This window comes from Fonsecaea nubica (assembly GCF_001646965.1).
Source record: "Fonsecaea nubica strain CBS 269.64 chromosome Unknown Scaff4, whole genome shotgun sequence".
Taxonomy (NCBI): Eukaryota; Fungi; Ascomycota; class Eurotiomycetes; order Chaetothyriales; family Herpotrichiellaceae; genus Fonsecaea; species Fonsecaea nubica.
The window spans coordinates 112,782-126,009 of record NW_019173677.1 but is presented as its reverse complement, the minus strand read 5'-3'; the positions used below and the strand labels follow the sequence as shown (position 1 = coordinate 126,009).

The 13,228-nt window shown below is 51.4% G+C and overlaps 3 protein-coding genes across 3 annotated transcripts; 1 reads left to right on the top strand and 2 right to left on the bottom strand.

Annotated features, from left to right (window-relative positions):
* Window positions 1-2,225: 2,225 nt before the first annotated feature.
* AYO20_00969 (hypothetical protein) lies at window positions 2,226-6,339 on the bottom strand (the record flags this gene model as incomplete). Its single annotated transcript, XM_022639276.1, has 8 exons — window positions 2,226-2,282; window positions 2,336-2,603; window positions 2,654-2,970; window positions 3,019-3,567; window positions 4,732-4,796; window positions 4,918-5,471; window positions 5,523-6,053; window positions 6,107-6,339. 8 exons carry the CDS (start codon window positions 6,337-6,339, stop codon window positions 2,226-2,228), a joined length of 2,574 nt encoding a protein of 857 aa, XP_022504584.1.
* Window positions 6,340-8,476: 2,137 nt separating this feature from the next.
* On the top strand, window positions 8,477-10,049 carry AYO20_00968 (hypothetical protein; the record flags this gene model as incomplete). Its single annotated transcript, XM_022639275.1, has 4 exons — window positions 8,477-9,298; window positions 9,347-9,427; window positions 9,481-9,527; window positions 9,587-10,049. The coding sequence occupies 4 exons, from the start codon at window positions 8,477-8,479 to the stop codon at window positions 10,047-10,049; spliced, it is 1,413 nt and encodes a 470-aa protein (XP_022504583.1).
* Window positions 10,050-10,579: 530 nt separating this feature from the next.
* On the bottom strand, window positions 10,580-12,993 carry AYO20_00967 (copper amine oxidase 1; the record flags this gene model as incomplete). The annotated part of the gene is made up of 4 exons (XM_022639274.1): window positions 10,580-10,734; window positions 10,846-10,985; window positions 11,071-12,615; window positions 12,671-12,993. The coding sequence occupies 4 exons, from the start codon at window positions 12,991-12,993 to the stop codon at window positions 10,580-10,582; spliced, it is 2,163 nt and encodes a 720-aa protein (XP_022504582.1).
* Window positions 12,994-13,228: the final 235 nt, after the last annotated feature.

Here is a 13,228-nt window from a genome sequence, read left to right as displayed (position 1 = left end):
GACTCCCCGGAATTCGGCATCCAACCACCAAGCCCATATCTGAATATCACATGCCTTGGGCTGCAAATCAAAAGCGGCGCCACGCCAGGGCCGTTCTCAATGCCCGTCTCGTCCGCATCTTCATCCATTCACATGTTCTCGACTTCGGTTAGTTTCCTCCGGCAACGGCTTCCTTGTGGTCGCCTTGTTTCACGGCAAATACCGTCAAATACTCAAACACCGCCTCCAAGTAACCATGGTACGGACACTAAATCGTTCTCTATATTACAGCTGGTTGCGAACAGCTTTCTAGGGATCCCGTATATATTCCCCAACACACGCAACGCCCGAGGTCACAACATCAAATATTTTGCTGTCAAGGCGACGTCCCAGATCCAATCCCGCCAGCGCGAAGGATACTCAACAACAACATCTTCAGAAATTGTTCAGCATCTAGCGTCTCCCGATCATTTTTGACCCGGGTTAGCCATGATCTGGAATCAGTTCGTATCCTCCCTCACTCGGCAGTGTTACTGCTGCCAAGGTAATAGCAACCGCGCACAATGCTTCAAAACTCCATGAAACCGTGCACATGGTCCAGCTCTTATCGAGATACCAGCCGGAAAAAAATCGCTCGTCGTTCTCGTACAGATATGCCTGTTGTGGTGATTAGTTGCAGGTTGCGCTATGGAGCGAGACGTTTCTCACCATCAACGCCATTCCAATGGCCTGGACAAACGCTGCCAATGCCACCAATATTGTCAAGACGCCCCAGCCTTGTTCTCTTTTCTGCTTCCCACCCACAAGCAGGACGGCAAATGCGGCCAGTGTCATGCCCTCCAACACCACTGCAAAGGACATTAAAAAGCCTACCGATCTCCACATGCTGCAAAAGTATCGGTCATCCCCCCGGCAGTCTTCGTACCGGGGAAATTGTGTGCAATGCCAATTGGAGGCGGATGTGTGTGTGATATTTGAAGGAGGGAGGTTTGTATTTGAACATCTTCGATGTAGGCCGTAGCTATATCGTATCGAGGTTCCGTGATTCTGTTTACCAGTGAGACACAACCTTGTACCCAGGCACATCCACTCACTGTGCTCCCATCGAACGCTATCCAGTCCGGGATAGCGATTGATGCTATCGTCATTCCTGACGCTAACTCAATGGTCAGTTGCATCAGACTTGGGATCAATGGATTGAGATGCGCATGCCTGCAAGGAAGACGAAAAGAGCTCCAGAGAAGACGATGCTCCTTGTCAGCATGCCAGTGTAATTACTGCCATGCCCACTGGGCACGAGTGTAAAGTCCGCCATCCTCCCCTGTCCTGCCACCAAAAGGAGTGTATGCCAGCTCTTGCTTGTAAACTATGGTAGTCCGGATAGATGTGCCGACCGGCTCTGGAAGTAGGACTCGACGAAAAGGCGAATGGTTGTCAATCTCGGAGAATCTATCAGAGTTTGGTACTGCGTGTGCGATGGGGGGAAGAATGAGGTCAATCGGTCGTTGCTGAAGTTGGTAGTGATGAGCTCGATTGAGATAGCAATCGCATTGATGTCGGTGTAGAGCCAGATGCGCAAAACTGCGGAGATGAAGAACGACCCTCAATCCGCAGACATCAAAATGCGGCTTGCTAGAGACAAAACAATGCAATGAAGAACAACAATGTCAGATTCGATGGGTGTCCGCGATCCAGATTTGTGTTGCAGAACGAATAAGATATTGCAGGCATCCTCTTTACCACCAACTCCACTCGAGGCTCGAGGGAGCGAACCTGAGGGGACAGTCGTGGCAGTCCATCTCCGCCAAGCAATGACGACAGGTTCAGTTGACCACAGAAACACCCCTGCGCATAATAATATCCCCCATTGCTACTTGTAGTATCCCCTTACTCGAGGACGTTCATCCTACTGTGTTGCTATCCTTCCGGTCTCAGCGATGCTCAAAGATTGCCTTGATGTATTTGGTGGTTCGGCCAGTGTCGCTGTCTTGCGCCTTGAGACGTTCACCGGCTCCTGATTCCAGCCAATGCGGGCTTTCCTCCAGGTGACACAGAAACCGACCCGCCAACACGAGCCGAGAGCGTAGGGAGTCGCTTCGGGTCGATGTTTATAACTGCAAAATGAGGTTTAAGTCTTCCTCGTAGTCTGATCTAGCTACATTATTCGCTAAAATGCCAGGACTATCACTTCTTGAGATGATCTATCCAACAATTGTCAACACACCTGTTCACCTCCTTGATCCTGCCTAGGCCGCACCAGTGGTCAAATACTCTCGAAAATCCTCTCGCAGTATATTCGTTCCCTGTTAAGCATCAGCACGGCTACCATACCCTAATAAAGTCATACTTTACTCACCTGTGCCATCTGCCGAGCTAATTCCTCGTCCTCTTCCATCTTCTTACAAAGTTCCCAGAACTCTTGTCTCTCTGACTCGGCCTCGTCTAGACAAACACGTCGGAAATTGGCTCGCGACATGGGGTCGATGATCTCGGCCCATTTCTTGCGTCGGACTTCACTATACTTGTCGAGGATGCTATCGTCTGCTTTTCCCTCCTTCAACGCCACGAGAGCATCGAATAGGCTCCCTACGTCAGCAATTCCCCCAGTTAGGCCCAATCCACCGCTACAACCGACTTGTCAGCTTGAATTTTTTACTAGTCCGGGAGGACTTACAATGGGTTGCATAAATGAGCAGCGTCGGCGGCGAGTAAGAATCTCCCTACCCGAAAAGACTCGGCGCATCGTTGATGTAGCTTGTACGGACTGGCGCTGACGAGCTTATAATCTCCCGGTTTCGGATGCCCAGGCAGGATTTTCTCGTACCGCTCGGGTTGTCTTGCAAGGTACTCTTCGTTCGACAGGCCCCATACGTCGCCATACGTTACTCTCCATAGTCCGTCTTGGGTGATTCGAGCCGCCATGTACCAGTCGTTTTCGTCGATGATGAAATTCGAGTCCCAGTACCCGAATTTATGGAAGTCGTAATATACCTTTGAGGGATGTCAGTCTCTTGCGTTTTGTCCAGTTGATGCACTCACATTGGTGGCAATGATCTGTTTCTGTAGGGTCTCCCCGGGATAATTCAGATCACCGAAAAGCGAGCGCCTGATCTGGCTGTTTGCCCCATCACATCCGACGATATAGTCGGCGCCGAACGTCTTCTTGCCCTCCGGAGATTCGACGTGGACTCTGGCCTCATTGTCATCCTGCTCGATGGAGACGACTTTATGGTTCCACAAAACTTCGGTATCTGGCTGAGCCAGGAAATGTTGCAGGAGGAGGACATCGAGTTGATCCAGGGGCAGACAAACCATGGGGAATTCTATGTCGAACCGACTTCGAATGCCCGCGATGAAGGTGCCGTCGGGATGGCGCCAGCACACCGCATCGGGATGGATGCCTTGGGCCTTGACGTCGTCGAGAACTCCCGCCCGATGCAGTTCGTACACTGCCGACGGGGCATAGTGAGCCGCCCTGGGATTCTTGTCCAGTTCTCCGGCCGCCTCGAGGATTTGTACCTTTACCCCTCGCTTGGCGAGCAGGATACCCAGCAGCAAGCCCGACGGGCCGGCGCCAACGATGATGACCTGGACATGTATGCGACTCGTCAGCAGGATGAATGCAAGGCAGGGAGACAGGTCAGTCCTGCCACTTGAGGGGTTAACCCACCTTGTTGACAGGGGTTTGTTTTCCCATGGTGCCGAGTTTTTTTGTAGAGAGATGACTTTACCACCGTCCCAGCGCGGCGCTTATTCGTGGTATTCGTGGTGATTTTCTGCCACTTCTCCAAAGAATCTGGGAAATGAATACCCTATGTATTATTGTATTCCTTCCCTCGTGTTCCACTCTTATCCTTCGTTATTTATTGCTCTCAGGTGTTTTTGGGGCAATTGGTGGGACCACCGCCGAGGCTGTAACACGAAAGAAAAAGCCCCACGAAAGAACTATTACTGTTGCCTTGCAGGAGGAGAAGAATCATCAAGAAACGTCTGACGGGTTATTATTATTGGTCATGGACCAATTGGGAAATATATCAGAGTCAAGACCTGGAGAAGATACCTTCGGGGTCAGGGTCAGAGTCAGAGTCAGGGTAATCTAACATGTTGGAGGGTGGGATCTCAGGAGATGGGTTTGTGTCAAGGACCCGGCAATACAAGTATTCCCCTCGCCGTGTCTTGTTACATACCTAGGTACACGACCCCGTTCACAGACAGCAGTGAGTGATGTTCCCCATGTGTCGTGTTGTGTGGGGTTTGACTTCTCTCTCCACAGAGGATGAAATAGGAAAATAGGGGACATCCAATGGAATTATCAATGAATTATGTGGGGTGATGGTTCTGTCTATCACTTGTTCGTCCGGAGCCATGGATGGATGGATGAATGATGGAGTCTATCCTCTCCTATGCTTTCCTTACTCCAACTCAACTCAACCACTTTATGCAGAGCAGCCACAACAGCCAGCAAGAGACGCAAGGAGGGAAAGTCTGCGAGGACTTAGTTACTCAGTCAGTACTTTGTGGCCACGGCAGTTCTTCCCTCTCTCTCAATCAATGCCGCGTGATGAGGACTTCGAACTCTGATCGAGACGTCAAACGGCGCGAATCGATGTTCCCCCCAATTAACCTGGAACGAGTCGATTGGCTTTCCCTGGAAGTTTTGATTAGTTTCGTTCGCAGACGCGGGAGAAATTATAGAGGTAGTGGGAGGTAGTTAGTTAGAGAGTGCTCTCGGGGATGAAGATAGAAACTCACTGGAACGGCCTCAAAGTCGAAACAGTAGAGGAGTCGTGCCACCACGATCCAGACATTCGTCTCTCCTACATTGTATCCGGAACATACGCGCCGGCCTGGATGTCCCGCCACATGGGCAAGTTGTTAGTATCATCTCTTCATGTCTCTTACAAGATTACCAGAAGAAGGGTAAACCCCCCAACATACCTGGTCCAAAGCTCCAGTGTCCCTTCAAAACATGGTCCAGGTCGTTGTTGAGGAATCGCTCGGGCCAGAACCGTTCCGGTTGCTCGTACTCGCGCGGGTCCATCGCAATGGCTGTAGCGTTCCACGTGAACAATGTCCCCGCGGGGAACCGGTAGCCTTCGTACTCGTCGTCCTGGATGAGCATGTGCGGCACTCCAATCTCGGCGAACGGGCGCCATCGGAACGCCTCTTTGACCGTCGCCGTGATGTAGGTCAGGTCGACCCGGTCCTCGAAAGTTGGTAGGCGTTCGGCATTCCTCCCGCAGACTCGGTCGAGGGCTTCCCGCGCGGTGTCGACCCATCGCTTGTCGAGGACCGCGGCGGCCATGACCTGGCTGATGGTCATGCGAGAGGTATCGCTCCCAGCCTCCATCAGAGACCCCAGTGCAAAGTACGTCTGCGTCTGCCCGTAGTTCTTGGTCTCGGGATCGCGGAGAAACCTTGTGGCGAAGCAATCCCTCGCGGTTCCGTTTTTCATCTTCTGCTCCAATTCCTCGACCTCCCGCCTGTAGATGCTGTAACCCCGGTCAGTTGCAGCGTTATATGATACTTTTGGACCAGCTTACTTGACAGTCTTTTGAAACATGGCCTCCCCTCTCGGCCGCCACCATTGCAAACTCTTGGGAAGTCTTTCCAGGAAGGTTAGGGAGTCGACGAGATTGGCCGAAGGCTGAATCGCCTCGATGACAGCGTTGGATGTCTCAAAGAGTTCTCGTATCTTGGGATCTTCCAGCTCCATGCGCTTGCCAAATACCACGCTCATGATGACCGAATTGGCGAAACGCTGGGTGGCCGAGTACCACAACTCCGGATGGTGGAGAAAGTCGTACAGGAGATGCTTGGATTCTATGTCTTGGAAGGGTGCGAAGACGGGCGAGTTTTGCTTGTTGAGGATCGAGTGCATGATGCGTCGGATCATCCGCCACCGTTCCCCGTATGGCATGAGCAGAACTCGATTGTCGCCCGAGAGAACGCCCGATGCCATGGGCATGTATTGACGCGAAGAGTAGATGGACGACCGCTTCTCCATCAAGTCGTTGACGGTGCGTGACGAATTCAGAAAGACCCATGTCTTACCACCAATACTACAAGTGAACCTGACCACAATTCAGCCTTGTCAGATATTCCTCGTTGGAGTCCGATTACTTACATCTCCCCGTATTTCTTTGCCATTTCCATGCCCCATAGTCCCTGCTTCAAAGGAGGTAGTTGAAAAGTGTTGCCGAAGATCGGTACCCCCGGTATCCGAGGCGGGAATCTGTATTTTCGAGCCTTGACATATTCATTCAGTCTCCAGGTTGCAACAAGGACCAGGGTACCCAGTAAAGCAATCCCAAAGACGGGATGCTGCGCACAAAACGACCAAAGCGGCCAGTCACCCATGTTGATGTCGTGTAGCACGGGAAGCGAGATAACGCCGCCGCTCTCAGAAGGTCTTCAGCGCCTACAAGCTCGTCACCCCGAAATCTCTTCATATATGGACTTCCACCCAAGGTCCACCATCTCAAAAGAGGACTCAGGTTCGACGTGTCCAAGTCGCTGCACAGCCTGACGGTGGGGCTTGTCGGTCTCCCAGAAGCAGATGGTTTGGGGAAGATTGGCGGTGTTGGCATTTCCCCAATTCAACGCAGATTCTGGTCATCGGTGATGGTGATCGAGATAACTCTGCTGGAGCGGAAGCCGACGATTCTTCTGGGCGAAGATGCCGCAGATCGCACTTTCGTTTAGGCTCTCAGCCCTGCAAGCGAGCTGCTTTCGATGAGGAGCAACAGCGCGTTCTGCGCTCGCTCATGGGGCCATGCTCGACCTTTACCCCACATATTGAGTTGCGAGCAGGAATGGCAACAAATTGATTGGGGCATGTTGCATGGTTGCGTTGGTTCTTCGTGAAGTTGGATACCAGGGAGGAATTGCTGAAGATGGTAGGTTTCGTGGGTTTTGAACGGACGATGATTCCTCGCTGATACCAAGACGCAGACGCAGACGCAGTTGTTGCCCCTTTTTGGAGATCGGCCGCTAAACAGGAAATCTGCCTTCGTCGGAAATGTCAACATCCACTGTCCATCATCAAACTCGATCTTGATCCATCAACCATTCTACTCCATCCCTGTAAGGGCAGGTCAAGAGGTGAGTGGCGTCGTTGTTAATGAGAGAATTCCTGCTAATATCGCAGGTCAAAAGGAACCGCGAGTATTTTCGCGCCTCCCCATGCCAATGAGGCAATATAATCCAAAAGGGCCGAGTTAACAAAATATCGAGCAAAAAAAGCCCTCTGATGCTCTGTCGACTTAGCGGATTTTGTCGACAATGAACTCAGGGCTTCTATCTGAAATGGAGTAACTAGATGAGCCTGGGTCAGACACAAAACCCCTGCACGGCCGCTAAAGGATTGGATGGCTTCTTGACATTATGAGTTCCTGCCGCTCTTCACCATGTCGTTGGATGTTCATTGAAGAGTTACACTACCCAGGATGATCAATACCCGCAGCCGAGAAGATGCAAATGTCTGCCCAAAGGACATTACCGTTCAAAGCGAGGCAAGGCGACCGACAGGGTGTGCTTGAATCTCCTCCGACTCAGTCTCCATGTACAGACTTCGAAAGCTTGCAGCCTTATACTGCACCAAAGAGTCGTCTTGACTCCTTCACTGCTCCAGATGAAGCTAAGCAAGATGTTCGGTTATTGCCTCAGACCCTGCAGAGTCGATTTTACACCCAGAGCCGACAGAGTGCTTGCATGAATCAATCTACGACATGGTCTGACTGGTGATTCGCTAACACGACGAAATCATATGAACCGAATCTTCGATGCCCTTATCAGCATCGAAACTCGATAATACTACCGCACTTTTAAGGTGGAATGACCATACAGACCGTTTTAGCCGTGGAAAACAGCCTGCGAAGACAGTATTGCCGCTTTCTCTATGCACCCAGATCACCTTACATCTTGCATGGTCAGTGAGGATTTTGGCCTGTACCTCGAATGCTCCGGCAATTCGGATGCCATCGGCAAACAATGTGGCCTTTTCCCAAGATTCTGCCATTTACCCATCGTCCTCGTTGCTCTTTCAAGTCATCTAATTCTAACGAACGCTTCATTTTGCCATTACACCGACTTCTGCAAGGGTTGGATCCTACGGCATTATTAATGGGCTGCAGCAAATTGGCTAAAAACGCCGATTGCGGAGAAGATGAATACAGCAGAAACTCCCACAAGACACCAGGATTTCCGGTTTATATGGCCGGTTGTCGTCATATTTCTGCAACATTATTTGCATGCAAGCGAGAGGAAAGATGGACTTGAGCGACAGTGACAGGTTAGCATGCGTGACAGCTGGTGGCAGGTCGGAGAATGGCCGCCGGGTAAATGCTACCGATGAAAACACCCCGGGTAAAAGACGATCTGGTGCCTTTACGATCTGTACGGGGTGATGTGTGCGGGGAGACGAAAAAGTACATATGTTGTACCTGCATTGGACCTTGCTTGGCCAGACGATCGTCGACAAGATCAAGGAGCAAAAATGAGGAACCTCGTCGTCGCTGTCTTTGCCGCTGGCGCCTCTGCCTGGACCTACGCCCCAAACATCACCTACTCGGCGGCAATCTCGATCAATGCACTCCAGACATATCAGACGATGATAGGAGGTGGATGTTCAGGCGCATTTGGTATTGCATGCCACCAATTTGGGTCTGTGGGACTGTCTCCGGCCAACCAGGAAATTGTCACCCAGATCCTCTTTGACGAGAACATTGGAGGATTGTCGATTGTTCGCAATGACATCGGCTCGACTCCAGGCCATGTCCCTGGCGACGTCGCATCCATCCTGCCAGTTTGTCCGCCGACGCCAGAAGGACCGTTCAACTATGTGTGGGACCGAAATGACACATGTCAGCTGCAACTCACACAGACGGCGCTCAAGTACAACCCCAACGTCTATGTATATGCCGATGCATGGTCAGCTCCTGGATGTATGAAGACGGTTGGCACCGAGGACGAAGGCGGTCTCATCTGCGGTGTTAGAGGCAGCACCAACTGCAGCGGCGATTGGAGACAAGCATATGCCGACTATTTGGTGCAATACGTCAAATTCTACGAGCAGGAAGGTATCGAAGTCTCGTTGCTCGGTGCCTACAATGAACCGGACTTCAACCCCGTCACTTACGCTTGTATGGAGTCGGACGGTTACCAGGCAAAGGACTTTCTGGAGTTCTTGTATCCGACAGCAAAGGCGGCATTTCCTAACATCAGTGTTGCGTGTTGTGATGCGACTGGTGCCCGACAGGAGAGAAATATTTTGTATGAACTGCAACAGGCTGGCGGAGCTGACCTGTTCGATGTTGCCGTAAGTTCCTACCCACATGTGGTCAAGGGAGAAAACTGATGGATCCAGACATGGCACAACTACCAGAGCAATCCAGAAAGACCGTTCAACTCGAACGGAAAGCCAAATTTGATGACCGAGTGGGCTGATGTAAGGAAAGGAGATCATTCCAGTCGAAACCCAAGACTGACTGACCTTTGCAGGGTTCGGGACCATGGAATGCCAACTGGGATGTATCCGGACAACTCGCGTAAGTTGAAACTCTTGCCAGAATTCTTCTGTTGAATCCCTATTGACTTTGTGCCAAAGCGAGGGATTCCAATGGGCAATGTACATGCACAACGCCTTTGTCAACTCCGACACATCGGGCTACACGCACTGGTGGTGCGCGCAGAACACGACCAACGACAATGCGCTGATTCGACTCAACCACGACAGCTACTTCGTATCGGCGCGACTGTGGGCATTTGCATCATATTTCCGCTTCGCGCGCCCAGGCTCCGTGCGCATCGGGGCGACGAGCAGCGCCGAAAACGTCTATGTCAGTGCGTACGTCAACACGAACGGCACCGTGGCCATCCCCGTCATCAACGAGGCCCATTTCCCCTACCAGCTGACCATCAACCTGAGCGGCGTCAATGCCTCGACGGCCACGGCGTATCTGACCGACAACGAGCACAATGTCACCATGGTGGGACAGACGCAGATTGGCGGCGCCGTGTTCGAGGCGACGATAGAGCCGCGCGCCGTCAAGACGTTTTTCCTGAGCTAGAAACAGCCTCTTCGACGACGGGATCGGTCATGAAATGAACGGGCACACGAGAGTAAATGTGGAGCTCGCAGTTACAGGAGGTGGTATTAGTAGTAGTAAAAGTAGTATTTGACAGTCACAGTCACGCCTATTGTAAATACTCACTATCCTTTGGTATATATACCTAAAGTACGTCTGAAACATCTATACCCACGACAAACCGTGCGTGATAAGCTACAGTACATTGTAAAATAGAAATCCAAATAGTTCAAAGACTTTGAGCTCTAGAACATTAGATTTTCCCGAGTGATTGTACTTTTGCTGAAGGTTTCCTCCCCCCTTTGGCCCTCGACTCCCTGGATCATATATATATATATATAGGATCAGCGTAGCCTCGCGAGGCCTGGGTCCGGCACTTTGCCGAGTACAAACACAAATACAAGTACAAGCACGAGTCATGTATGTAAGGTGCCTGAGTACCTAAGTTCCGATTCTCCTTTCCAGAGAGCTGGCCAGACAAGGAAGGACACTACCGGATCCAAGCACTCGTATCACCGGTAGAGCATTACCTGTATTCTCGTCCCAAAGATGGGGCTAGCCTGTACTGAATAAGTCACTAACCCGTATACTTGGACAGCGACTTTGGTGCCGTGGCCGTGCGTGCTTCCAGGATCCTCAGACATCTTATCAGGTGATCTTTTCAGCCCTGAAGAACGGTTGAATTCAATTCAAATGTAGGTATTGCGTACAGAATCGAAGCCCTTCCACTTATGTAACCACGACCGCCACGACTGTAATGCCACCACCTACAACTTACAGCAAGCATCTCGGGATCTCCCGCTTCCACTTCCATTTGTCAACACGGAGGCTTCATTCTTCGTTGACGGGACATCGATGGCCGGGTTTTCGGTGAAGAAATCAGTGGGCTTGATGTGGAGTTGGTGGATTTCGACCGGCCTGTACGATTCGGAACGTCAGTTAGAAGTGTGCTCGGGTATCAAGGATGGGAGGGAGAGGAAATAAAATGCGATGCACAACTTACATGACAGGCCAGTCCTCAACTCGAGGGTTATGGGTCAGTCCAAACACATTCCACACGACGACATCTTCATCCTCGACCGCCTCGTCGCGCTTGACAGCGTCAGCGACACCTCCGATTTCGTTTTGACTCTGCAGCGTATATCTGCCACCTGCATAAAACTCGCCGTCGAGGTGTTTTGTCACCCAGACATGATGTTGTGCGAATAGTGCCCGTTTAGACTGGACGGAATCCGGGTCCGCGAGCAGCAATTGTGTGGCCGCTGGTGTGAATTTGTACCCGACCGGTTTCCCACTTATCGGATTAGTCTTGCTCTTATTGACCATCTTGATGATCCGGTTGTACTGCGGAGCGGCGTCAAGGCTTTGACTTCGATCGATGACCGTCTGCCGGACTTCGTAAAAGTTACCTTGTGGGTTCGTTGCTTTGTTCATCGGCACGCGATGCGACTCTTCTGCCAGCACTGTGTTCTTATATCCGTCGATGGCCGGGTCGATGCGGACACAGAAAACATGCTGGTGGTTCTGTGCCAACGCACCAGGTGACACGACATTCCCATATGGACTGGTCTTTCCTGGATCGATGTTGACAACCGACACAATGCCTGTTGCCCGGGTCTCAACTGTGATCCCACCTGCCTGGTCAAACTTGTATGCGAAGATGTATTCGTAGTTTGCCAGGGTGATGATGAACTGGACGACAAGCTCCCGATTCCGGGTCACAACAGCACGTCCTGTCCGCCAGTTCGTGTGCTTCCAGCCGATACCATTATCTTGTTCATGAAGACAAATGACATTAGGTGCAGTTTTAGCCGTACCATCTGGCCCAGTGACGATTCCATCGAAGTATTTTATAACCCCGAGGCAGTCACAGCCCAGGGAGAGATTGTTGGCACAATTGCCTGCTCCACCGTCCCCAAAGTCGAACGCCTGCTTGCGGGGGAAAGGCGGGCGGGGATCAGCATAAGGCACAGTCATCTCACTGATGCTCAGCCTGTGGATGACGCTTCTGCCGGCAAAATGGACGTCATGCACGACTGCACCTTCTCTCGGGTTGAAGCTCACACGGAATCTCCAATTTTGCCATTCAATCAATCCGCCATCTACAGAGAAGGATGGACCCTCTGGCTGCAGGACGTTTAGAGGCTTCAGGTTCTTCCGTGTGCCATTTTTCAAGAGCTCTGGGACATATTCTGAGGTCTTGCAATGGTCGATGACGTTCTTGGTGTGCGTCTTTGCATCCAGCGCATCTCCCTTGCCACCAGTCGCAAGTCGATCTATCCGAATGATTTCCTTTTTGTGTGCGTCCATGACAGGGATGAAAGGCAAGGGATAGGCATAAAAGTTCGAGTCCGGGTTGCCAGATCTCGTGTCTCGAGCAAAGCATAGGCCTTGAAAATAACGTCGGTTCTCCTCGTCGGGAGACAAACCGCCATACGGCCAGGGTTCGACGATGACTTCAAACCCCTCTGGAAGTGAAAACTCGGCGCAGACGTCTTTGAACATCTGAGAGGCTGTGCAGACCTCGACAAGCGTGTCAAACTCGGAGCTAGAAATCAACATTATTAGTGGCCAGACCTCCAACTATCGCATTATGCACGTACAGTGTCAGGCTCGCATGCTGAGTTTTGTCGACTACAACATGTGAAATCCTTTTTTCTTCATCGAGATCGACAACAGCCTCATGGAATTGGGGTATCCTGTCGGCGCCGATGACATCGTACTGCACTAAGGCACGTCGAGGTAGGGGAGCAGCAGCCTTTCCAGAGTGTTCCGCCGCCAAGTATTTAATGAGCTGCTCTTTGGGCGGTTCTTCCAAGTAGATCTCTCGAAAGCTCAGCACAGCGTCGGGATGAAGACCAAGAATCAGATCACGAGCACTGTTGGTCTCGTCAGCTGAGAGAATGTCCAAAGGATGAGGTGCCATTGTGTGATAGAGACAAAGATCAACCAGGGAAGAAAGACAAAAGACGCACTGGAACACACAGTGACATCAAGGGCGGGCTTTTATAGACCCAAGACCAACTTGTACCAGAGACCGATGGATCCGCAGGGCCCTCCCTTATCTATCTACCTTCTGAAAGGAAAGGGTCTTTGAAGCCAGAACCCTGCTGACTCGAACATGCCAAGCTTGTTTCTTGACGGCAAAGCGCGCCATGATA